Raw genomic sequence first — 25,432 nt, forward strand, 5'->3', positions numbered from 1 at the left:
CTCGACAATAAGAGTATAAGAAAATTCTTCGCCGAGCATGGAAGGGAATGGACAGGCTGAAATAACTAACCGAACCATTTTTCAGTTGTTTAAAGAAGAAGCTGGAGAAACTCAAAACAAAATGGTACAAGAATCTCTCTCAGGTGCTTTGGGCGTACTAAACCACTCCACGGCGGCCCACGAGGGAAAGTCCATTTGCCATGGCTTATAGATCGGAAGCTGTGATCCTAACCAAGGTAGCAATTCCAACCCTTCAGACATTCTTGTTACTTGAAGGAAACAATGGTCAGCAGCTCGAACACAGCCTCGATCTCCTGGACGAGAAGAGGGATGCTGCAGCAATTAGGCTTGCTTCATATCAGCAACAATTGCGCAACAGTTATAACAAACGCATCAGGTTCAGGAGCTTTGTGGTAGGCGATTGGGTTTTGAAGCAAGAGACAGCTCATGTAAAGAAACTCGAACCTAATTGGACCGGACCTTATAGGGTTACCGAAGTAGTGGGGAAGGGAGCATATCGTTTGGCTGAAGCTGACGGACGTCCCATTGCGCGTCCTTGAAATGCAATACACCTTAAAAGGTATTACCATTAGATAAGTTTGTCAATTTTGCTAGTAATTCTTCACAAGTAAGGCTGCTTATGCCCACAGTCAGTCAGGTTTTTTCTTTATATTGCTTCTATCATATTTAGTACAATTCTACTTCATTTATTTCTTTCCATAAAAATAGGGGCCATACTAGTGCCCTATAATTATGCGATTTTTATGCATATTTGTGTGCCAAGACGCATTATGCATTTTTTATGCAAAGCAATGCTAAAATCAAGTTATTAAGAAGCATTCTTCACAATGATTCTTTTTTAAAAGCATTCTTCACAATGATTCTTTTTTGAACCCAAGTTATGGCCTATTTAAAGCTCTCTATCCCACATCGATAAAAAAGTATGTTTTACATTATGTTATATATGGGAATATATAAATAGTTGACTGCAGTGTAAGGAGGGCCCACTAGTATTAAAGGGCGCCAATCCCGGTACCAGAGGCATTCCTTACACTGACTTTTTTTTGACAAAGTCTAACTTATGTCCCACATCGGATAGAAGTAGAAAAGAAATGTGGTTAATATATGCGTAATCCACTACATTTGGTCACCAAGAAGGGAGTCTCAGTGGAAGAAAGTCTCCAAAATAAGCAAATAGGAAACTTCCCAGCCACTGTTACTCGCTTTCTTAGCCTCCTATCATTTTTGAGTCTTCGGCCTTATAACAAGTTGTTTGAAAAATATATATATATGCGATAGCTCAACAAAGCTCCCCCCAAGCTCAGTACCGGGGAGTAATTCACTCACTTCGGACCCTAAGTGTCCAGCTCGGCAAACCTCCCCTCAGGCTCAGCGCCGGGGAGTAATTCACTCGCTTCGGACCTCAAGTGTCGAGCTCGGCAAACCTCCCCTCAGGCTCAGCGCCGGGGAGTAATTCACTCGCTTCGGACCCTAAGTGTCCAGCTCAGCAAACCTTCCCTCAGGCTTAGCGCCGAGGAGTAATTCACTCGCTTTGGACCCTAAGTGTCCAACTCGGCAAACCTACCCTCAGGCTCAGTGCGGGGGAGTAATTTACTCGCTTCGAACCCTAAGTGTCCAGCTCGGCAAACCTCCCCTCAGGCTCAGCGCCGGTAAGTAATTCACTCGCTTTGGACCCTAAGTGTCCAGCTCAGCAAACCTCCCCTCAGCCACGAGATTGTCCCACATTGAAAAAATACAAAAAGAAACAAGTATAAACATACTTACTTCACACAAATCCATTTTAAGAAGGGTTCCCTTGACGGTTAAATCACCAAAGGAAAAAACTATCCTCTGTTATCAGGTAAATCGTCAGAGGAGATCCCTTCTTCACATCTTATTTAGTTTTACTTCGGACTAAAACAAATGTGGAACCCTCAGGCAGGGTACTTTCCTTAAAACTATCACATCCAACAAAGTGTGTAAAATATTAAAAGCATTCAAACATACTCAGTCGAAGAAAAATTAAGGCGCCACAGCTTAAGAAACATGGTTATATCATTCATAACTATCATTCTAAATATTGTTTCATTACAAAAAGAATAAGATTACTTGATCCTAGTTCCTCTTCGGAACAAACGGGGTAGATTCAAAAACATCCACCACAGCTGGACTTGCAGGTGGAGGATTTAATGGGCCAGGAGTAGTTGTAGGAGTTGAGGCACTTGGAGCTAGAGGGACTTTAGGATGAGCCTTCACCATCTCGGCAGAGAGAACTACAGCTTCCTGAGCCTTCGGACCCTTATCATAAGGTAAAGACACCCCCATATGGGTATCAAAAGCCTCGGGATCTGTTGTTCTCTTGCCTGAACCTTGATTGAAGCCAGACCTGTAGGCCTTGGCGCTAGACAAGCGCATTAAACTGGAGTAATACCCCTACATCTGCCTCCCTACAATGATGCAGTTGCTAAGGGCATCATTCAAATGCTGGACCTCAGCCTCCAGCGACTCCACTTTTGCATCAGAAGGAGCCAGACGCTTCTTATAAACATCCCTAGCTTCATATGCAATTTGAGCATTTGTAATGGCATGGGATGCCTTCTTCTTAGAATTGCTGAGGTCTTTCTCCAACTTCTGAATGGAGAGAGACTAAGCCTCAGCGGTGGCACAAAGAGCCACGGTGTGATACAGGCCTTACATTGTCAGATAGAAACAATCACGATATAAGAAAATTGGTAAGATGATTATGACAAGGGAAGAAGAGGGGAGGAGCAAACCTCTATGGCTCGAATGGGGGCAGAAGGGAGTAGCTGTTCCAATCCCATCTTATCAATAATCTTTTCATCCTTGGGGAGCCACATTCCTCCAGCAACAGCCAGCGCTGCAGATGGATTAGTGATCATAGAATCACCAGTATAGAGGACGGACTTGTCAGCCCTCGAGAAAGAAGGAGTCCAAGGTGCTCTAGCCTCAGCAAGGATGTAAGCTCTGACCTCCTCTTCAAGATTAGTCTCTTCAGCCTTCTTTCCTTTACTTTTTGGGTTGGAAGCGCCCTTAGATTTCGTGGTTGAAGAAGAAGTCAACCTCGCCTTCTTGTTCAGAGGAATTTCGTCAATTTCTTTCTCCTGTTCGTTTGAGCGCAATATAGTTAATGGGGCACTCTCTGCAGCCTTTCTCTTCAAGGTTTCAGCCCTTTGTTTTTCTTCCTCAGTCATGGGGAAGCTGTCGAAAGATGGAAGTGAGAGGTCCATGAGATCAGTAGCTACGACTCTGGAAGTAACTGCTTTAAGGTTTGCAAAGGTAAGCAAGTCCTCAACAGAAGGAAGGTCTCTCCAAACCTGCTCTTCAAGGAAGGAAAGCCTCTTATTGGCAGCAGAGGAAGGGAATGTCATTGAAAAAACACCAAGAAACTCATAAATATACTAAAAGAATAAGACTCGACGTGGGAAACAGCTAGAACAATCTTCATAAAGAGAGGGGTGATGTTCTATACCTAACTTCCTGAACTTGTGTGGGATTGGGAGTTTGCTTGATTGAGGCACGGCTTATCATCCTCTCTTTCCACTTCTTTTCAGAAGTAGGGAGGTCTGTCCATATCCTTTGGTGCAAGGGAGAGGTGAAATAGAAGCGATCAGGTTCGGTTCCATGCTTAGAAATAGTGTAAGTGATCAGCAAGTCAGCCAGAGTCAGGTCAAGACTCTCCAGCCATCGGCGAATGAGAAGTGCCGAGATTACTCGAAGGAAGTTAGGGTTTACTTGTAGAGGTGCAATCCCCAATTTGTTAAAGATTAAATGATAAAAGGGATGAAGGGGGAATCTAAGAGCGTTGACATGCCCAATAGAGAGGAGCAACTCGTCTTTTCCGACGCCCTCGCCGGCACAAAAATCGACGCCCTTGGGGTATTCTACAATTTCTACTCCCTCAGAAATCTCAAAATCTTCCATTACGGATTCAATGGAAAACTTAATATGACGAACAGATAAAATTGCATTCCTTTCTTCCTTAGTAAAAATACTGTCCGACCGAGCCTTAAGGAAGTTCAAAACCCTAGGAGGAGGAACCCTAATGAGATTAGGGGAGGACGAGGGCGTGGACTCAGAATCTGTGATTTCTATACGTTCAGGAGTAGTCGAAGTACTCATAATGCAAGATTGGAAAAAGGGAAAGAAGAATTAACCTGGAGATATGAGAATGTGAAGAACGCAATGGACGGAACGAGCACACTGAGAACAAAAGCAAGTCTTGAAGAAGTCCTTGAGTTAGAATAACAATAGACACAAATGGAAACACCTCGTGCGAAAGTGGTAACTACACAACTTTAATTCCCCTTCGATTAGGAGCCATAACCCAATTAAAGAGGAATTAGGGGCAAAGTGTGGAGGGAAAAATCTCCCTCTAATAAGAATTGAACACGTCATCGCTATATAAATCTACATTTGGTAGATTTCAAAAGCCCATCCGGATCAAGCCCAAATTACATTATTCTTTAACCCAATATCATTTGTATTGGACCTCCAAACCAGGTAAAAACATTAATCAGCCCAACGTCACTACTGTTGAAGTTCCGGCCCATTGGTCAAGTCATTTAAACTAAGTTGCATCCAGCCCAAGTACAATTAAATATTGTCCAATCCTAGTAAGCAAATGATTCAACACAGAAGGAAAGTTCTATACAAAGCAAGTTCTATATATGAAATATTATACAATAGAAAGAACTCTATTTGCAAAGAAAGTCATGTATGGGAAGAATTGGAGGACAAGCAACGCGAGTCCTACTTTAATTCTACCAATTTTGTGTATAAATAGAGGCCCAGACCTCCAGTAAAAGGATCCAAGCAATTCTATACTTCTCTATACATTGTTCTTGTTTATTTTTACTATTCTTGAGTGTGTTGTATTATTTTTCTCAATCGTTAGTGGTTGAGCGGAATTTTGCACCTACATCTATGAACTGCAACACAATTAGAATTAAGTTTGGGTTGAGGTGCTAACAACCAATGCATAACCCAAAATTTTAAATATGCCAAGTGGTAGATCATGTACATTCCTAACAAATAAAGAATAAAAAATTAATCTACAAATTACCTAATGTGGTACAATATGTTTATATAAAAAAAGTTAGTCTAGCAATCCAAAATTTAACCCAAAATTTTCGATTTGTAAGACGGAATTGATCCTAAACTAAACCATTTAAGAATGGATTGGACTTGAGTTGGTTAGTTCAGATTGAAGGTCAAGGTAGGTTAAATAGTTCATATGTTGAGTTGAATTTGAGTTGTACCTTGAACGCATCCATTCCGCCCGAGTTGCACTCACAATGCTAACAAATGTTTTACCAGAGGACGATGTATCAATTGTAAAATTGCAAAACAACCTAAAATTTTGCGGACGAGTATAATATATAATGTAACATTTTAGCTAAATAAACACACACACACATACACTAAACCGATCAACTACAGACATATCAAGTCGTCGTCATTGTTTCATTACTGGTGGCAGTGATGATTGAGAAGAAACTCAAAAAAAAGAAAAGAAAATAGGGACAATTTAGTTATTTCACATTTAATTAGTTTTTTACTTAATTTTTATTCAGTTATAGAGGGATACTTTAGTTTTTCAGCATTCAGGTTCTTGTTTGCTCTAAAATGAAATGTTATAGACTTTTTAGAATGTATAGTAGGTTTTACACTCTATATGCATGCCATAGGGTTATTTTTCGTTCACGACCCATTAAAAAAACAACATGGGGTAAATGATAATGTGCCAAAACATTGTTAAATGCTACACAACGTTAGTATTAGGGATCAAGTGTAATTAAACAATTTTTTTTTCCCTGGAAATAACAACACAAAGGAAAGAATAGAGACACTAAAATTCAATAATAACATCATTGTGATGTTCCGGATTTTTCGATATTCCCCGACCATTTTTTTTGTTTGTACATAGGGAATGTGTGCCACAGTGTTCCAGGAGTTGTTTGGGATATTTTTTTTGGGTTTAGAACCATTAGAAATTCATTTGGGTTCCTTTTGATCAGTTTCGATTTTCGTGCTGAGAGGTCTCGTGGGCCTATTGATAGATTTTCGTGTTCAAAATTTTTTTCGACACCACTATGCTCTTCATTTACGTAGGGATTAACCGTTTTGCACTGAGTTGTGTCGTTTGCGAGTGTTTGGAACTTAAACGGGCTATTTTAAGCATTTAAGTGGGAGGCGGGACCCACGGGTTGACTTTAGTATATAAGGAAAGGACTAAGCTCATTTTCGGCCACAAATCATTTCATTTCCTGTCTTCACCAACCGTGGCCTCTCTTTCTCCCCCTTATTCTTTTCTTTTCTTTTTCCTTGTACATGCTTCAGGCATGGATTGCATCTAGCTCGGGTAAGATTTTGGCGATGCCGTAGAAGGGAATGTTGACTAGCGCGACGAAAGCTATGTGCCTATGGTCTCAGATTTTGATTTGGAGCATTTTGGAGATTTTGGGTGAAGACGAAGTTTGAATTTTGGAGGCGCCGTAGATGGATTATTTGATTTCCTTCGCCTCCCCTTTCATCCTACGGAGGCGGTTTCACGAGGAAGGCACTTTGGTTTCAGTAGGATTCGGATTTTCATCCTAATTTGAGGTAGGTGTGTCTAATTCATGGAGTCTTATGTTTTTGTGAGTCCTTATGTGATGATTGTGTGATGTGGCTTGCTATAGATACCATGTTTTTAAGGAATTGCTTAACTATGTAAAAATTTAAGTCTTTGTCTTGTATATTTGATGTTTAATCATATACTTATTTACGTGTTATCTATGTGGAGAAATTGCTAGCATGCTTTATATGATGTAAATGTGCCAATTTGTATGTTAGAATGATTATGTGGATGCATGCTTAAAATAAGGAAATTATAAATGCTTTATGATGAAATTGGTAAAGTATGTGTATAACATGATTTGGATATAGCTTTCTTGATTTTAAGTATGTTTGATGTTTGACAAGTTGATTTCGTGAAGTAACTCATTGGGTTTTGTTTGGGTTAAAGGATGCTTGTATAATGTGTTATTGATGTTGTTGGATGGCATATAATGCTAGCTAGAAACTAATCAATTTAAGTTAGAATGAGGCAATTAATGAGGTATTTATAGATCATGCATTGGGTAGGCAATACGTGAGCGAAAGGATGATGTGTGAAGGAAAGGAGTCAAGTTGAGGATAGTTGTGATGGACAAAATACAAGCGATGGTCTTGTTTTCGAGATTTTAATAGCTAGGCCCCAAATGGTTGGATTAGCGGTGGTGTCACGGCAGGGATAGCTAACCAGTGTTCCAAATGGTGGTAAGTAGACTTGTGTCATTTGGAGTTAGAAGCCTTTAGTGTGGATTTGTATAATGAGATGGATTGGTTGGGAAAGTGCTATTGTGTGTAGGATGAGATTATGGGATTGGTTCGAGGTGGATTCATGGTGTTTGGCCACAAAAATTCCGTTTGTTCCAAAGTGGAAATGTGAAAGGTGCAGGCGTGGCAGGATTCGCGGATAATCTAATGGAGATGGAATAGCACCAAACTATATTCCAAATCTGGCCTTGGGAGGCTTGAAGATCAGGCAATTGTGGAGAGCTTGGAATGACCGCTCTCGCTAGGTTCTTTATGCCTTTGTGGAAAAAGACTTTAAAAATGGAAAGATGGAATGGAAAAAGAAGGAAATGCTTGTTGAAAGTGCTGTTGGAGTATTGAAATGAATTGAATTGAAAGTCTGAAATTCATTAAACTAGGAACTAAAGTACAAGTGCTAAAAATTAAAGGAATTGAAATGTATGTGCTAAATTAAAAGTGCTTGAAAAGTAAGATTACACTATAAAAAGATAATTAAAGTGCATGAACTGAAATGAAGTATAAATGAAAATAGGAGTTGTTTGATCTGTGTGGAGATGCCTTTTATTTTGTCCAAGTCTTTTATTTATAGCTAGTGGCAGTTCCATTTATTATTAAGATGCTGTCAAGTGGAACATCTGATTTGTGCCAAGTGGAATATTTGATTTTTGCCACGTGTAACATATATCCCTTAGTCTTTTCACAATGTTGACACGTGTAAAAACATGATGTCCCATGAATTACAGCTTTGAATGAGTGGTTTTGGTGGTTCAATTCTAATTGAAGGCTTCTAGCCACGTTCTGAAACTGTCAAATGGAATGAACCATGATCTCCTAACTGCCTGGAACTGCGTCTAACTTGCAGGTAACTGCTCATTCACTAGCTGCCACGTGTCGACTTGAAAAGTCATATGTTTTTCAACTTTAGGTAACTGCTTTCCTCTTTGGCTGACACGGAAATGAATAGTCTTTTATAAATGTAAATGAATTTTGATAGTGCAAAATATGGATCGAAAACTTCTCTAGAGTCCTATATTTCCCATTGCCAAATAGTGCACTTCGGTGAAAAAAAAAATTAAACTAAATAGGAGCACAACAGTTGTGGTAGGACCATTAGTATGGGAGCACCTCACAATTTTAAATTTCTCAGAAAAGTAAGATGTCATCCTAATTATGGCTTATCAAAGGTATATATTTTAGGCCTTAGTGCACTGAATCCCCCTCTTGTTTTTTTTTTTTTTTTTTTGACATCATAATACCCACTCTCATTTTTTTTAAGCAACAAACCACCGTTTGTTTATTAAATAAAATTACATAAATATCCAAAATAAGGAAATTGAAATAAATAAAAAAAAAGAAAGAAAGAAAATAAATATTTTAAAAACAAAAAAGACCATAGCAAAACCAACCTTTCACCAGTTGAGTTTTGTTGTTGGGAAAAAGAAAAGAAAAAAAGGTACACCTCATGGAACCCTAATAGAGCCATCTACAGAAAAAAAAAAAAAAAAAAACAAACCCTAATCGAATTGATGTTTGGGATCAAAGACGAATCAAACCCTAGTCGAGTTGTTATTTATATTTTTGATAAAGGTTTTAGCGTTTTCAATTTGTCAGTTTTGAATTTTTTTTTTTTTTTAAAAAAAAAATTCAACCATAGTATATGCAATACATAAATGCGTGTGACGAGAGTTTTAGGGTTTTCAATTTGTCAATAAGGTTTTTTTTTTTAATGTTTTTTCTTTTCCATTCAAATAGTAGTATGTGCATACATTTATGCTTGTGAAAAGGATTTTAGGGTTTGCAATTTGTCAACGGTTACCTATTAGTTCAGTATAAAAAATTGATGTTTCCATGCATGAGTGCCTATATATTAAGGATTTTTTTTTATAAAACAAATTCAAATCGGAAGATCCAAATCAAGAAGTGAAAGATTATTTGTAAGGATAATTCTGTCAAAAATAATAAATTCATGATACACCCCTTTGCTCCAGTCCATTTGATTTATCGGTAACCAAATATATATATATCAGTTTAAATCTATCATTTATTAAATTCTTCCAAGTTGGATCATTATTCACCATGTTTGGAATTCCACATGCAGGACCAACAATACAAAAATCAATTATGATGAGATGTTTTAACAAAGAGAAACAAAATCTCAAATAAGATAAAGAAATCAAAAACTGATAATTAAATGATAAAAAGGAAATCAAAACAATTAAAATCCACCGCAATATTGCTAGCTATAATTTGTAATTCCTTCACCCACCTCTACTTGTCTTGTTTCTTCTCCTCCGAACACAAAATGGAATTAGTCTTAGACAACGTTACAATTTCTACCTCAATAATTATAGTATCTTTCACCTTGAAGCCCTTTGATTCGTCAAAGAGATCACTTAGATGCATGAAGATTGGGAATCCCCAGCTTGGAATCCTGGCACAGAAACAGACACTAGCTGCAAAGATAAATTTTGAAGGAAAATTAACAAAAAGAAAAGAAAAGAAAAAAAAATAACCCAAAAAAAAAAAAAAGTTTCAATCCCTCTAAAAAGAAAAGCTCTAGCAGTAAACAAGCTCATCCAAATCAGCTGAGAGTAGGAATACAATTCTTACCTTCGCGTTCAAAGTGTTTACCATTGACTTCATCCCTTACCCTCACCTTGAATTTTGCATACAGTTTTTCAGAATCAACTAGGTTCAGATACAGAGCTAGGCTTTTGCCTTTTGACTTCCAATTTCCTTTGGGATAGAGAGAGAGCTTCCTGAATTCATTATAAAAAGAAACAAATAATAGCTTGCCTTAGAAATCAAACGAGCCAGTTTCAAATTCAGAACATCCAAGTTTTTTTTTATAAAAAAAAAAAACTTAAAAATGTTGATCATACCAGTTCCGCCCTCCAATCTTAAACTCGTCGGACCATAGATATTCTTCACTATCTGAAAATTTGTCAACCTTCCAAGTGTAAATTTTGTTACGTAGTAACTTTGTTGTGGACAGACACTCGCCTTTGCCTGAATATTTCATAACGAAAACCTCTGCTCCAAATACACAGGTGTCATTGATGAGGTACCCGTTTGAAGGATTTTGGAACTTCTTTAGAGAGAAATTTCTCAAAACCCCATTCTGCTTTATTCCCATGGAAACGCCTCACTGGTTCAGCATCTACATAATATATAGATATCTCTCTATTTAAATATTATGTTGCTATATCAGATTTCAGAAAATTGAATGCATAGTAGAGAAACTACCTTCGACAGTTAGGTACTTGTCGCGTATATGATCAAAGACGAATAATTTAAAGTTCACAATGATCTCCCAATCAGAAGGAAGATTAGCTGTGTCGGATACTGCGAGGTATAGTGAAATGTACTGATCTTTCCCCTTTCTTTTCTTATTCCCATTTGGATAGAATGACAATTTCCTGAAAACCCAAAAATACATAAATGTGATTTACTTGGTTTTGATGTAGAGAACATGTATAGACTGAAGAGTATGGAACAGAGAAAAAAAAAAAAAAAAACACACACCATTTATAGCTGCCAGCTTCAAAAACTCCTGATTCGTAATTTCCAATATTTTTCAAAAGCATAGAGAAAGACTGTATCTTGAAGATATAATGCGATGGCTGGACATCACGCAATGTTCTTTTAAGTTCTGCTACAGATTGAAGACGGACAAATATTTAACATCACCAGAAATAAAATATAACTTACCAACTGCGTCAATTATGTTAGATGACATTTTTTCTACTGAATGTAAAATGAAGGAATTTATAAAGTCTTGTGGCTTTATTGGTGATGACTTCTGCTAGGCTTAGGTGGTAAAATATTAAAGGACTCCATGTTTATATATGCATCCAGATCAATCTGGATGATTCAGTAAAAATTCACTTGGCTTGCTAAACGCCACTTTTCAAAATCAAAGTACTCTCCCACCAAATTCATTTACTTTTGTTCATTTGTTGAGGTTCTTTACCAAAACCTGGTTAAGTTGTGTATGTCCTGTTGAAGGATCTAAATATTAAAGTAACACCCACTCGAACAACTAAAGTTTTTAGAGTACATGGTTATCAACATGGTATCAAAGCTAAAGGTCTCGAGTTCAAACACCACCATCACCTAATTGAAAATTAAAAAATATGTGTTGGACAAAAAGAAGGCCACACGTAAAAGGCGTGTTGAATGATTTAAATATTAAAATTCCCCCGTTCTAACAACTTAAACTTTTAGAGCATAATGGTTGTTAACATGCATATGCAGATTTATACTTTTGGGCTTTGGACATTCATTGCATTTATTTTTTGGAGCTCAGTAGGGTGAATCAAAATGGTCAAAACAAAATAAAATCAAGCTTAAACTTCAACAATAAATAATATTCTTTTTCCTAGGTTGAGCTAAGCATTAAGCACTTTGAACTTCAAGCCAAAACCAAACAAGAAATGCATTCTCTCCCTTTTTTAATATATAACAAGTGAAAACTTCATACTTCCATATAGATTAGATTGTAGTTACTCTAAGAGTTATAAGAGAAGTTTTAAAACTTTCAACTCTAGAATTCCTATTGGTTAGAAATTCGAAAGTCCTTAACTAATTAACTGCATGGGATAATAATAATAATAACGTTAAGGAAATTAAAGTAATTAAAGATTATAAGTTTTAATAACCGTGATTTAGCCAAACAACACATTTAGGGTTATACTTATTGACGAAAAGACGTGATAAAGTTTATAAATATGTAGGTTGTGATCGATTAGGGGAAAAAATCAATCAAAAAAGTTCTCTTCTTGTCTCAAAAAACCTACATATTCTATCTGCAATCATATTCTCTCTCTGCAATAATATAGTCTACTCCTACCATACATATTCTCTATTTCTTATATTCAATTTTGGAGCAACGTGATATCAAAACTTGGTAAAAACTTCTCTGTGATCATGCACATAGGGAACAAATGGAGTTGTATTTTGGAGCTTTTGGTGGATTGTAATTACCTACACGTAAGGGAGATTTCAAAGGCTTTAGGACAGCGCGTGTTCATTTTCTGTTCTGATATAATTATATTTGTTGTTTAATTATTTCTAAATGTAGTTGTTTTATTATAATTATTCTCTTATTTTAAAAGATCTTTTCCATTCCCTAAATAGAAGTATTTTACAATCTGAAAACTAATATCCCTAAAAGTTACAAGATGAAGATAGTAAAGCTCGGAAGACAGATTATATCACACATTTCTCATAAAACAATGCTAAAAAGAACAGCAGCTTTATCCACATTCCTTAGATAATTGTAAGAGTCAAAGAAAATCCACATCTACCGAGAGAACTGGCATCCATAATGGAGTTCATGGAATTTAGGACCTTCAAGTCAAATCAACGATCACAAATGAACAATAAACAACAAATAACAAAGTTAAGAAAAAGAGAACTCTGAAATATGGCATTACACTTTCCACAATGTTTTTCTGCATGTATAGAAAGAAACGATATTATATTACATTTATTTATTAATGTAATGTAAAGGAATAAGAAAAATAAATAAATAAATAAATAACTTTGCAGGCTTTGAATAACTTACTATCCGCATTAGACATCCCTACTATGCTTTTTAGGTTTTGAACGATCACCGATGCCATGTTGAGATAGCGAAGCAGATACAAATGACTTCCTGTTTATACGAGCATATGGATCAAAAAAGTACCCACGAATATCAAATAATTCTACAATTTACTCTCTATCATGATACCTAATACACTGTAATCAATATAAACCCAAAATTCATAAGTTTCTTACCTTGGAATACTGACGGAGTAACAATAAATCAACTTTGAATCCAGAAAGTATAAGCCAAGAGGACTCTGAAAAGAATTATTAATTGCATGAAAGCCGCCTAACAGAACGTAGAGGAGGTATTTATAATACAAAAGTTGCATAACGAAACCTAACACATAAGGAAAGTCGAAAGAAAGACATAAGTTGCATAACGAAACCTAACACATAAGGAAATGTCCCTCTAACAATTACGAAAAGGAAAGTAGGAGTTACTTTCCATGACAGAAAATGCCGTTTTCAATCAAGAATGGAAATCACTGTTGAAAATATAAAATTACCTTAAATTCTTAATTATTAAAATTATCTTTTACCTTTTTTTTTTTTTTTTTTCCTTTCTCTTTTACTAATTAAATTCCTTTAAAGTTGTATTCCCTTTGTTCATGATTAATGGAATCTTAATTCTTTCATTTTTCTTTTTTTCTTTTTATTTTTCCACAACTCAATGTCGGTATCACATTCAAAATAATATAAAGACCCGAGGACAGTTGTAATTTTATTTTGGTGAAGATATTATCAATTAATAATTTTTTTCTTTTTTATTTTTTATATATTTGTCTCATATTTATCTTTCTTATACTACTTTTTGATTAACATATTATTTGGCAATGATTTTTTTTTTTCTTTTCTTATTTGCCTTTTGATTTGAACAATCTATATTTATTGATTTTTTTTAATAAAAATTCAAGTACACTTTTGAGGAGGCCCGAGATGACATGGGCCGGATATGACTTGCAAACGCGACATCCGGTCCGTACAGATGGGTCAGGCCCATATAAAGACACTGCCATATGGGCCGAACGCGAATAAGCCCATCAAAGATGACCAGGACTCATGGAGGAATGGGCCTAGATCCAGCAGTCCATCAACATTTGTAAATATCTATAAATAGGAGAAGTAATGGAAAGAAAAGGGAGATATTTTTTGGTCGAAATGCAAGAATTCTAGAGAGAGAAAGGGGGAAGGAATTTCTTGTATCTTCAATTGGCGCCGTCTGTGGGAAGCATGGAAGATTGGTTGATCAATGATTAATATCGCGTGGATTCAGACCAATCCGGGTGATCGAGACTCGATCTTTGGGAGTTGGATCCAGATCTGAGCGATTGTGACCTACTCTGGAGGAATTTTAGTTCCTGTTGCGTTGGCAGAAGTGGCTTCAGATCTACGCAACAACGAGTTGTTCGATTGTGGCAGGATCTGACGGATTTAGAATTCGGACAATTCAGATCTCGTCAACCGTGAGCATAATTCGGAGAATTCGAAACCAGATCTGAATAATTCCCACTCACGAAGTTCGGATCTACTCGCGAACTTGAGATTAATGCCTTTACTCCGTTCAGGAATAATGATAGGTGAAAGCTCCAATCCGATGGAGGCTGTCCAGCAAACAAAGCTTGAGGAGTTGATGAACTTGATCAAGGCTCTCAAAAAAGAGAATGCAGAATTGAAAGCTGGAATGCAACATCAGCAAATGCCCGCAGTTTCGCGTCCACCTCCGGCCGGAGAAGGAGGTGTTCAATCTAATATCGCGCATCAAGGCGAGCAGGACGAGAACAGTCAGTCAGCTCTCCACCGTGACGAAAGGAGGATGGATGATTTGCCGCCAAATGCTCGTCGAGTTGAGGATCACGAAGGATCGACTCAGGTTGATCCGCGACATGAGCAGATCAGACAGAACGAAGCCATGACCTTCGATCTGCATCAGGAAAGGTTCAACCGAGAGGAGGTGATAGAGGTTGATCGCCGCCAAGTTGCGTCGCCTTGGCAAAGAGAGCTCATAGAGGAACGGTCGTTCGATCCGTCCTATCGGCCCTCCATGGCTACAATCACTCATCGCGGTTCTGAGAGCAGAACCGTAGCTCACAGAGCTACCACTGGGCGCCAAAGAGAGAATGAAGCACTCCGATCCGCGGCTCGAACGGTTGATTCACCATTCACTGACGAGATCCTGAATGCCCCGCATCCAAGGAAGTTTGCTATGCCAGTATTTATTCTGTTTGACAGAACAACCGATCCGATCGATCATGTGTACCATATCCAGTTGAAGATGGCCCTGAATACGGAAAATGACGCTTTAATGTGCAAATGTTTCCCTACAAGCCTAGCTGGACCGGCGCTCAGCTGGTTCAAGAACTTGCCTAGGAGCTCCATTGGTAGCTTCCGAGATCTGTGCGATCGGTTCATAAGTCAGTACTATGGGAACAAGTGTCCGCCAAAGGACATCTCAAGCCTATTCACAATGAGACAGCACAAAGATGAACGTCTCCAGGCTTTTCTCACCAGGTTTAATCTCACTAAGAGTATGGTGATCGATTGCCACCCTTCTACAGCGGTTCAAGCCTTCAAGTTAGCCATGACACGTGGCACGCCGTTCCATACCAGTCTGGTAGTGAACACGCCGACGACTATGGATGAACTCAATGAAAGAGCCGACGGCTTTGTGCGCCTAGAAGAAGAGGAGGCAGCCAATGCTCGGACAGCGTCGCTCATGTCGACCGAGGAAAAGTCCAAGGCAAAGATCAGGCAGAAGCAGGCTCAGCCGCAGCGTCAGACCTCCTGGAAGGCAGAAAAGAGGTCCAGGGAGGAAGAGCTTATCACTCCGCTGAAGGTTACTCTGGCGAGGCTATATCAGGAGAACAAAGATAAGTTTCATCCACTACTGCCAATTAGGCAACCCCTCGAACAGAGGGATCAGACTAAACATTGTGCTTTCCATTCCGATTTCGGTCATCAGACTAATGAATGCAGGAATTTGAGAAGGCAAGTGGAGATGTTGATAGCTAGAGGCGAGTTCGCGAGTTATGTTCAAGGCTCGGCGACAGAGCAGAATCGACCGATGGAACAAGTAAAAAGGAGCCATAAACAAAGCTCCCACAATTCACAACCAGTTCGTATAATCAATGCTATCCACGGTCGACCCGAGCCCAGCGAAGATTCAGATGAGCTGCTCCGAGCGCGCCTACGGCAGGCGCAGATGAAGAAAAGGGTCAACAGTGTGAATACTCTACACCAACAGATCACATCGATACAGATAAAGTTTGACAGGACAGACCTGCAGCTTGTTCAAATCCCCCATGAAGACCCGTTGGTAGTCAGTTTGACAGTGGCGGACTGCCTGGTGCGCAGAGTTCTGATCGATCCCGGGAGCAGTGCGAATGTCATGCCGAGGGACACATTTGATCGGCTCGAGATTAAACCAGAGAGGCTCAAGCCCACTGGAAATCCCTTGTTAGGATTCGATGGCAAGAGGGTGGAGCCCGTCGGAATGGTGGAAGTAGAAGTTCAAGCTGCAGAACGAGCTCTTATGGAAACTTTTGTGGTTGTAGAGATTCACCCATCGTACAATCTCCTGATGGGAAGAGGATGGATTCACAGAGTCCAAGGAGTACCCTCAACTTTGCATCAGGTCATGAGGTGCCTCGGACCCGATGGAAATAAGGTGATAGACATTCGTGGGGATCAGGTTGCAGCCAAAGAGTGCTATTCTGTCACACTAAAGTATGCTGGGAAAGGGAAGGCGCCCATCCGACCGGCAAGCCCCAGATAGCAATTATAGGAACCTCCGCCCAAGCAGAACAGGGTGGAGGAGTCAGTTGACTTGACCGAAGAGCCCCTTTTGGATGTGCAGATCGATCAGTCCAGGCCAGAACGAACTACCAGAGTAGGAATAAGACTGACCAGGGAAGAGCGGCAAGAGCTAGCTGACTTATTGTTTCACAATGCCGATGTATTTGCATGGAGTCACCTAGACATGCCTGGAATTAATCCCTCCGTATCCTGTCATTCCTTGAATGTCAATCCCAACTTCAAACCAGTAAAACAGAAGCAACGAAGATTTGCTCCAGAACGCAACCAAATCATAGCCGAGGAAGTTGATAGGCTGCTTGATGCGGGATTTATCAGAGAAGTACACTACCCTGATTGGTTGTCCAACGTCGTTGTCGTGCAGAAGAAGAATGGGAAATGGCGAGTATGCATTGATTTCACCAATTTGAACAAAGCCTGTCCGAAGGATAGCTTCCCGCTGCCAAAGATTGACCAAATGGTGGATGCTACCACCGGGTATGAACGCTTAACCTTTCTGGACGCTTATTCAGGTTATAATCAGATCCCTATGGACCCAGCAGATGAAGAAAAAACTTCTTTTGTAACCCAGCGAGGGACATACTGCTACAAAGTTATGCCTTTCGGACTAAAGAACGCGGGAGCAACTTATCAAAGACTTGTTAGCAAAATTTTCAAGGATCAAATAGGAAAGATTGTGGAAGCCTATATTGATGATATGGTGGTAAAGAGTAGGAAGAAGAATGATCATCTGAAACATCTGCAAGATATATTTGATGTGCTGAGGCGATATGGGATGAGGCTCAATCCAACCAAATGCTCGTTCGGTGTGAGTTCCGGTCAGTTTTTGGGACACATGGTCAACCGCAGAGGCATCGAAGTTAGCCCCGCTCAAGCAGAGGCTTTGATTAAGAATGCCGAGCCAAATACGATCAGAGAGGTGCAAGCCCTCACAGGACGAATAGCTGCATTAAGTCGATTCATTTCAAAATTGTCAGACCGCTGCAAGCCGTTCTTTGACACGATTCGGAGTCATGGAAGACAGGTCTGGGGAGATGAGCAACGACAAGCATTGACCCATTTGAAGGAATATATGCAGAATCCACCAGTCCTATCAGCCCCGGATCCAGAAGAAAAGTTATTTTTGTATCTTGGAGTATCTAGTGTTGTGACAAGTGCCGTTCTGATTTGTTGCAAGGAAGGCGTGCAACACCCGGTATTTTATGTCAGTAAAACAATGACCAAGGCAGAACGAAAATACTCGAAGGCCGAACGGGTGATACTTGCACTGGTAAACGCAAAAAGAAAGTTGAGGCATTATTTCGAATCCCACCCTATTGCTGTTCTAACAACTTTTCCAATCAGAGTGCTTATGCACAAGCCAGAACTCTCGGGCAGAATGACAAAGTGGGCCATAGAGTTAAGTTTATTTGACATAACATATGAGCCGAGAACAGCTGTCAAAGGACAAGCGGTAGCCAATTTCCTGCTAGAATGTGACTCTGAAGATACGGAAGAAGACCTCAGGTGCGGCTCTTGGAAACTTTATGTGGATGGCTCCTCTAACCAGATGGGGGCTGGAATTGGGGTTAAACTGCAAACCCCAGAGGGTACTTCTTTGAGTCAAGCACTCAGACTTGAGTTCCGAGCCACCAATAATGAAGCGGAATACGAGGCGTTACTGAATGGGTTAAAGTTGGCCAGAGAGCTACAGGTCAGAAGTTTGACTTTTTATAGTGACTCACAGTTGATTATTCGGCAGGTAAATGGTGAGTACGCGACCAAGGGAGACGTGATGGAGGCATATCGTTCTGCCGTTCTGCATAAAGCCAAGGACTTTGTAAAGATTGAATTCATATAGTTACCGAGGGAACAGAACGCAGAAACGGACCGGTTAGCATGTAGTGCTTCGAGCTCCGGTGAAACATTGGCGAGGGTGATTCCAATAGGAATATTGACCCAGCCATCTATTTTCGAAGAACCTTTGGTCTCTGACCCTTGGCAAGTCAACGTCATACCGTATGAACCGAGTTGGATTGACCCCATCATTACTTATATTCGAGATGGCGTTTTGCCTATGCACAGGGACGAAGCTAGGAAACTCAAAAAGAATGCTGCAAAATATGCCATCATGCATAACCAGCTGTACAGAAGATCCTATTCTGGCCCATACTTGAAGTGTGTCACCCCCGCAGAGTCGCAGCAGGTATTGCGAGCTATTCATGAAGGTGTGTGTGGCAATCATTCTGGGGGAAGATCGTTAGCGCATAAGGCAATGACACAAGGGTATTTCTGGCCGAACATGTCAAGAGATGCGGAGGAGTTCTCTCGAAGGTGCGATAAATGCCAACGATATGGACCATTGACCCACCAACCACCTGAGGAATTGCACGTAATGGCCTCGCCATGGCCTTTCGCGCAATGGGGGATGGATGTGGTCGGTCCTCTGCCAACGGCAAGAGCTCAAAACAAGTATGTGTTACTGGCCACGGATTACTCACTAAGTGGGTGGAAGCAGAACTATATCCTAGCGTGACTCAGACTCATGTGAGACGATTTATTTGGAACAATATTATCTGCCGTTTCGGCGTTCCAAGATCAATAGTCATGGATAATGGCACGAATCTCGACAGCAAGCAAGTAAGAGAGCTGCTGGAGGAGTATGGAATTAATTAGAAGTTGGCTGCAGTAAGTCATCCTCAGGCCAATGGACAAGCAGAAATTACAAACAGAACAATTTTCGCCTGCATTAAGAAGAAGCTGGAGGACCATAAAGGGAAGTGGTTGGATGAGCTCCCGAACGTCCTATGGGCTTACAGAACCACCCCAAGGCAGCCGACTGGGGAGAGCCCGTTTACAATGGTATATGGTACCGAGGCAGTTATACCGGTTGAGCACTTGGCCCCAACTATCAGAAGCTTAGCATGGAGTCGAGATCAGAACGACAAGATGTTAAGATTGAACCTCGATATGATAGACGAAAGGAGGGACGCTGCAACAATAAGGTTAGCATCATACCAGCAAGTATTGGCGAATAGTCACAACAAAAGAGTGAAATACAGAGATTTTGCCCCTGGCGATCTGGTTCTGAAAAGAAAGGTGGGGATAGTCAAAAAAATGATGCCACCCTGGGAAGGCCCATACAGAATTGCAGAAGTCATAGGCAAGGGAGCATATACGTTAGAAACCATGGCGGGAAGGTTGGTCAGCAAGCCCTGGAATGCCACGTCTCTGAAGAGGTACTACCAATAAAAGCTAAGTTTCGGCTTTATTGGGTGTTGTTTGTTGTCAATCAAGTACGTATGAATGTGCAAATTCCTGAAATTTATAAAAATAACTTTCCTCTTCAATGGGTTGCTAAAATTAAAAAAAAAAAAATGAAAAGCCAAGTGGCAAGTGGCATTCTAGCCGAGCGCCAGGCACTTAAGCAAGATAAGTGGCAGCTGGCACCATAAGCCGAACGCCAGGCATTTGCTAAAAAATGAAAAGCCAAGTGGCAAGTGGCATTCTAGCCGAGCACCAGGCACTTAAGCAAGATAAGTGGCAGCTGGCACCATAAGTCGAACGCCAGACACTTGCTAAAAAATGAAAAGCCAAGTGGCAAGTGGCATTCTAGCCGAGCGCCAGGCACTTAAGGAAGATAAGTGGCAGCTGGCACCATAAGCCAAACGCCAGGCACTTGCTAAAAAATGAAAAGCCAAGTGGCAAGTGGCATTCTAGCCGAGCGCCAGGCACTTAAGCAAGATAAGTGGTAGCTGGCACCATAAGTCGAACGCCAGGCACTTGCTAAAAAATGAAAAGCCAAGTGACAAGTGGCATTCTAGCCGAGCGCCAGACACTTAAGCAAGATAAGTGGCAGCTGGCACCATAAGCCGAATGCCAGGCACTTGCTAAAAAATGAAAAGCCAAGTGGCAAGTGGCATTCTAGCCGAGCGCCAAGCACTTAAGCAAGATAAGTGGCAGCTGGCACCATAAGCCGAACACCAGGCACTTGCTAAAAAATGAAAAGCCAAGTGGCAAGTGGCATTCTAGCCGAGCGCCAGGCACTTAAGCAAGATAAGTGGCAGCTGGCACCATAAGCCGAACGCCAGGCACTTGCTAAAAAATGAAAAGCCAAGTGGCAAGTGGCATTCTAGCCGAGCGCCAGGCACTTAAGCAAGATAAGTGGCAGCTGGCACCACAAGCCGAACGCCAAGCACTTGCCATAAACAAGCACGCGACAAAGTTAATATAAAAAAAAAAAAAAAAGAGAAAAGGTATATATATATTGAAAATGGGTTTGAACAGAGCGTAACACAAAGGAAAAAGAGAAAAAGAGTTCTGTCATCTCATTCATGATAAGCATTGGATTTACAAAAAAAATGAAGTATTCAAGTCACATTGTTACAAAAAAGTATGGAATCGAAGAGTCCGGAGGAGTCCTAGCTAGCTGCCCTAGTACCGACAGCCTCCTGGTTGTGCCGGTCCGCCTCCTCAATCCCATCAGCCATCTCACCCTCACGAGGTGGGGAATCAAGATGAATAACAGAGTCATTCTACTGGGGGCCAACGTCAGCAGTGGCTATGGGAGATACCACAGTTGACGATTGAGGAGCGGTTAGAGGCAGAGCAGTAGGAGGAGCTGTAGTGATCCTAGAGGAAGCAATGTCCTGGCATTCATCAAATATGTGCTCCGCTTTGGTGGGTTCTGGGTTAACATAGACCCCCAGAGGGTCAATCCCTAAATCCTTATCGACCTCATCTGGAGTTGAGCTGGTCTGTCCCTCATCCGGAACTCGGTCGGAGAAACCTTCTCGGAATCCTTGAGTATACCTAAGAGCGCCGACCCTTGAGAACCGAGCATGAAGAGCTAGCATCCCACCGTTCACTCTGCTGATGGTATCAATCAGAGCAGTACGCTCGTCCAGAGCTCTCTTCTCAAAAGCCATCCGAGCAGACTGTTCATCAGCCAGAAGGCGCTGGAGCTCTGCCTTTTCGTCTCTGATTGAATCACGCTCAGTCTGCCAGACACTCTTTTCAAGCTGGAGGGCATCCTTCTCATCCTGAAGAGAGTTGTTTTCCTTCTTCAAGACATCTCTTTCTTGTTTGGTTTTTTCAAGCCGAGCCAATACCTCGGTATTCTTGCTGGCGAGAAGGTCGTTTTCCTTATTGGCCACCTCCAGGCTATCAGAAAACTTACGGGCCCTGGCGTTCCCCATTTCAACCTGCTTCTGCATAGCCATCATTCCGAACAAAGTCTGTATAGATATACATTAATAATGGTTAAATCGATAGTCTGGTCGGACGAAGGCAAGACCAAATAATATGAGAGGATTCATGAGTTGGAAAATAAAAGTCACCTCCATGGTAGATTGGGGAAAGCGGCTGAACACATCCTTCTGGGATAGACCTTTCGCCGCCTCAAGGTCTTTCGGAGTCCACATGCTCCTATAATACGCCATGGTGGTCTGGCCATCCTTTAGCATGGTCTCGTTCAGCTTCACGAACGTCCCATCCGTTCAGGTGTACCGAGGAGCCCATGGTGGTAAAGTGGGAAGAGAAGGGGAGCTTGAAGCAGAAGCAGAGGCACCAGCTGCAACAGGCCCGGAGGGGGCAGGAGCTCTGACTGGGCGATGCAAGAGAGCACCCGGCCCAGAGACCCGGGTCCTCCTTATAAGAGGTTCCTCCTCAGGGTCGACTCCACCGTCAGGATGAGGCCTTTTGCCTCGTTCTTTATCCCGAGCGCCCCCAGCAGCAGCAGGGGCTGTAGTGATTTGTGGAGACGCGCTCGGGTTGGTAGCAGGGGTGCTGACAACAGAATCAATAGCCACCGTGCTCAGATGGTGTCAGAGATGGTGGCTGAGGAAGAGGCTGATGCAGGAGAGGAGGTTGCCCCAGCAGCAGAAGTGGTTGGGGGAGTATTTTTCTTCCTGCCAAAGGATGGAATCTGAAGCCTACTCATGGTATAGCCGAGGGATGAGAGCGCTAGAAGGTTGTCTGAAGTGAGGAGATCTGAGCAGGAAGGAATATCGTTTAGAACGTATTTCTTCAAGTAATTACTCCTATCCCTGCAAACACTGTAGCTCAAGTCATCACAAAGTATTCCTAAGGAGCGGCATAAGAAAGTACAAAAGCGAGGAACACATGTTTCGCAGGGACAATCGTTTTTGTGAGATTTGAATTTCTTATATGAGGACACAGAACAGACGCCAAAGGCGCTCGGGATTGGGTAATCCTCTGTAGTCGGCGAAGACCAAGCCCCACTAATGCCCACGATGTTATCCCTCCAACCCTTTTCAAATTTGATTGTGTCCGTACATATGGACATCTTGTCGATCGGGTAGAGGTGGTAGAAGGGCTCGTTAGTTCGGATCTTACTGACCTTATAACACAGAAGAAGATCTATGAGGTCAAGGTCCAGACTTCTGTCACGAATCAACAGTAGCACAACGGATATGATTCTAAAGAAATTGGGGTTTACCTGCAGGGGGGATATCCCCAGTCTATTGAAGACATAATTAAAGAAGGGGTGCAGAGGGAACCTAACGACATTCAGTTGAAGGTTTGAAAATAAAACTTCGCCGGGAAGGAGGCCGGCACCGGTCATAATATTAACATCCTTAGGGCAAACCCTAACTTGGATGTTGTCAGGAAGCCTAAGTCTCATACAAAGAACATCTAGATCTACAACCATGGTGGAAGTGTTTGAAGGATCTAAAAGGGTAAAAAGAAGCCTGCCGAAAATAAAAAGGAACAAAACTAACCTCTGAGGTAGAAAGCAACAAAGAGCACTGCAAGACTGCTGGAAGAATGACTCTTGAAGGATTTCACCGGAAAAAGCTTAGCACTGTTCTAAAAAGAGAGAGATTTGACTGATGATGGAGACGGTAAAAAGGCATGAAGTGGTATTCTAGAGCCTTATAAAGGCGAGGGGGACCCGAGGGCCGAAGCGTCAGGAAGGCGAGAAATTCATCGAGCCCCGGAACATTGATTCTGGATCTGACCGTCCGTTCCCCCATGTGGGTTTCTCGAGCCGTCAACGTCATGATGAGACGCCTTCAATAATTACCCCCTTATTAAACAAGGGGTAATTATGGGGGCAGTTGAGGAGGCCCGAGATGACATGGGCCAGATATGACTTGCAAACGCGACATCCGGTCCGTACAGATGGGTCAGGCCCATAGAAAGACACTGCCATATGGGCTGAACGCGAATAAGCCCATCAAAGATGACCAGGACTCATGGAGGAACGGGCCTAGATCCAGCAGTCCATCAACATTTGTAAATATCTATAAATAGGAGAAGTAATGGAAAGAAAAGGGAGATATTTTTTGGTCGAAATGCAAGAATTCTAGAGAGAGAAAGGGGGAAGGAATTTCTTGTATCTTCAACTTTGGCCCTAAGATGAAATCCTGTCTCCGAATAAAAGGGTAATAAAAAAACAAGCAGGCTAACAGACCAGCTGTACAAATTGACTTAATCAGGATTTAGAGAGAGAGAGAAGGAGGTTGATGAAAATCAAAGATTTAGGGGCTAAGACTTTGAGTAATTAGAAAATTGATAATCAAGATGAACATGGACCTTGGTTTCAAGTGGAACCTTGATTTCAAGTGGCAATTACCAGCATTCATTTATTGGCGTTCGTACTGAAGATTGTTGTTGCTCTAAATCAGAGGCATGTCTATGAACTGGAACGTAATTAGAATTGAGTTTGGGTTAAGGTGCTAACAACCATAGCATAACCCAAAATTTAAAATATGCCTAGTGGTAGATCACGTACATTTCTAACCAATAAAGAATAAAAAAGTAATCTACAAATTGCCTAATGTGGTATGATATGTTTAGGAATTATTACATATAAATGGGGTTAGGGTTCCATATTTACTAAGAGGCTGAGTCAAAGTCCCATATTTCTTAAAAATGTGGTTGACTAAATTGATAACATGGCACATAAATTATTACTGTTTAAAACTTGTGGTGCCTAAAATGCCCTTCTCACTATTCCAGAACATTTACCTTATTGCCCCCGTTTAATTTAGTCACCCAACTCTAAAGCATTGTTGCCCTAAAATACACTCAGTCGTGCATCACAAATCCAGCGATGCAAGACCAGGATTGAAGCGTAGCCGTTGAGCCCTAACCCTCATTCAAGCCCTCTCTCTTTCCCCCTCTGTAACAGCGAAGCACTTTTCCACGTCCAACCGTCATTGGTGTGCCCTCTCTGTAGCCCAGCAAAGCACTTCTCCACTTCTGCAATTCATTTATTGTTGTTCTAGTAATATGGTAAGTACTCTCTCTCTCTTAACACACACACGTTTATTTTTTAGATGATTATGGTCCTGATTTAGTGTTATAATTTTTTTTTTTCCAATTGGATGTCTGATTTTCATCTAGGTTATGTTTATATATATTCTCCTCTTATAATTTCTATTATGCAATCATATATATATAATTTCTATTCTGCAATCAAGATTGTTGTTGCTCTGTTTGTTGTATATGTTTGACATGTGTGTAACAAATGTTGCTCTCTTGTGCGTGACAAAATTAATTTTTAAAACTCAGTTTTATCCCACCAACAAAGGCAAAATTTTCCTAAAGTAGATACTTAATTAATCAAATGTTTTTTTTATTTTTTATTTTTTTCTTCTTCTTTTGTAATTAGGTTTGCTTGTTTTTGAAGAGTTCATGCTTTCTTTATACGTTGACTGAA

The 25,432-nt window shown here is 40.8% G+C and overlaps 1 protein-coding gene across 1 annotated transcript; it reads right to left on the minus strand.

The window, feature by feature from the left end:
- Nucleotides 1-9,627: 9,627 nt before the first annotated feature.
- Nucleotides 9,628-21,233, minus strand: LOC132301478 (MATH domain and coiled-coil domain-containing protein At3g58250-like). The gene is made up of 6 exons (XM_059798728.1): nt 21,185-21,233; nt 10,885-11,014; nt 10,606-10,778; nt 10,242-10,368; nt 9,970-10,118; nt 9,628-9,812 (listed from the first exon to the last, which is right to left on the minus strand). Exons 1-6 carry the CDS (start codon nt 21,231-21,233, stop codon nt 9,628-9,630), a joined length of 813 nt encoding a protein of 270 aa, XP_059654711.1.
- Between the last annotated feature and the right edge of the window lie 4,199 nt (nt 21,234-25,432).

Source organism: Cornus florida, unplaced genomic scaffold, assembly GCF_030987335.1.
Source record: "Cornus florida cultivar Cherokee Brave unplaced genomic scaffold, ASM3098733v1 CherokeeBrave_3.0.0_Hap2_Chr03, whole genome shotgun sequence".
NCBI classification, from domain to species: Eukaryota; Viridiplantae; Streptophyta; class Magnoliopsida; order Cornales; family Cornaceae; genus Cornus; species Cornus florida.

Bases quoted from the DNA above. Each gene is read 5' to 3' on its own strand.
- LOC132301478 (XM_059798728.1), bottom strand. From the start codon at position 21,233: ATGGCTGATGGGATTGAGGAGGCGGACCGGCACAACCAGGAGGCTGTC. The intron at 10,779-10,884 runs GTGTGTGTTTTT...TTGGGTTTTCAG, and splicing joins GAAGCTGGCAGCTATAAATG to GAAATTGTCATTCTATCCAA. The intron at 9,813-9,969 runs GTAAGAATTGTA...TTATCTTTGCAG, and splicing joins TAAACACTTTGAACGCGAAG to CTAGTGTCTGTTTCTGTGCC.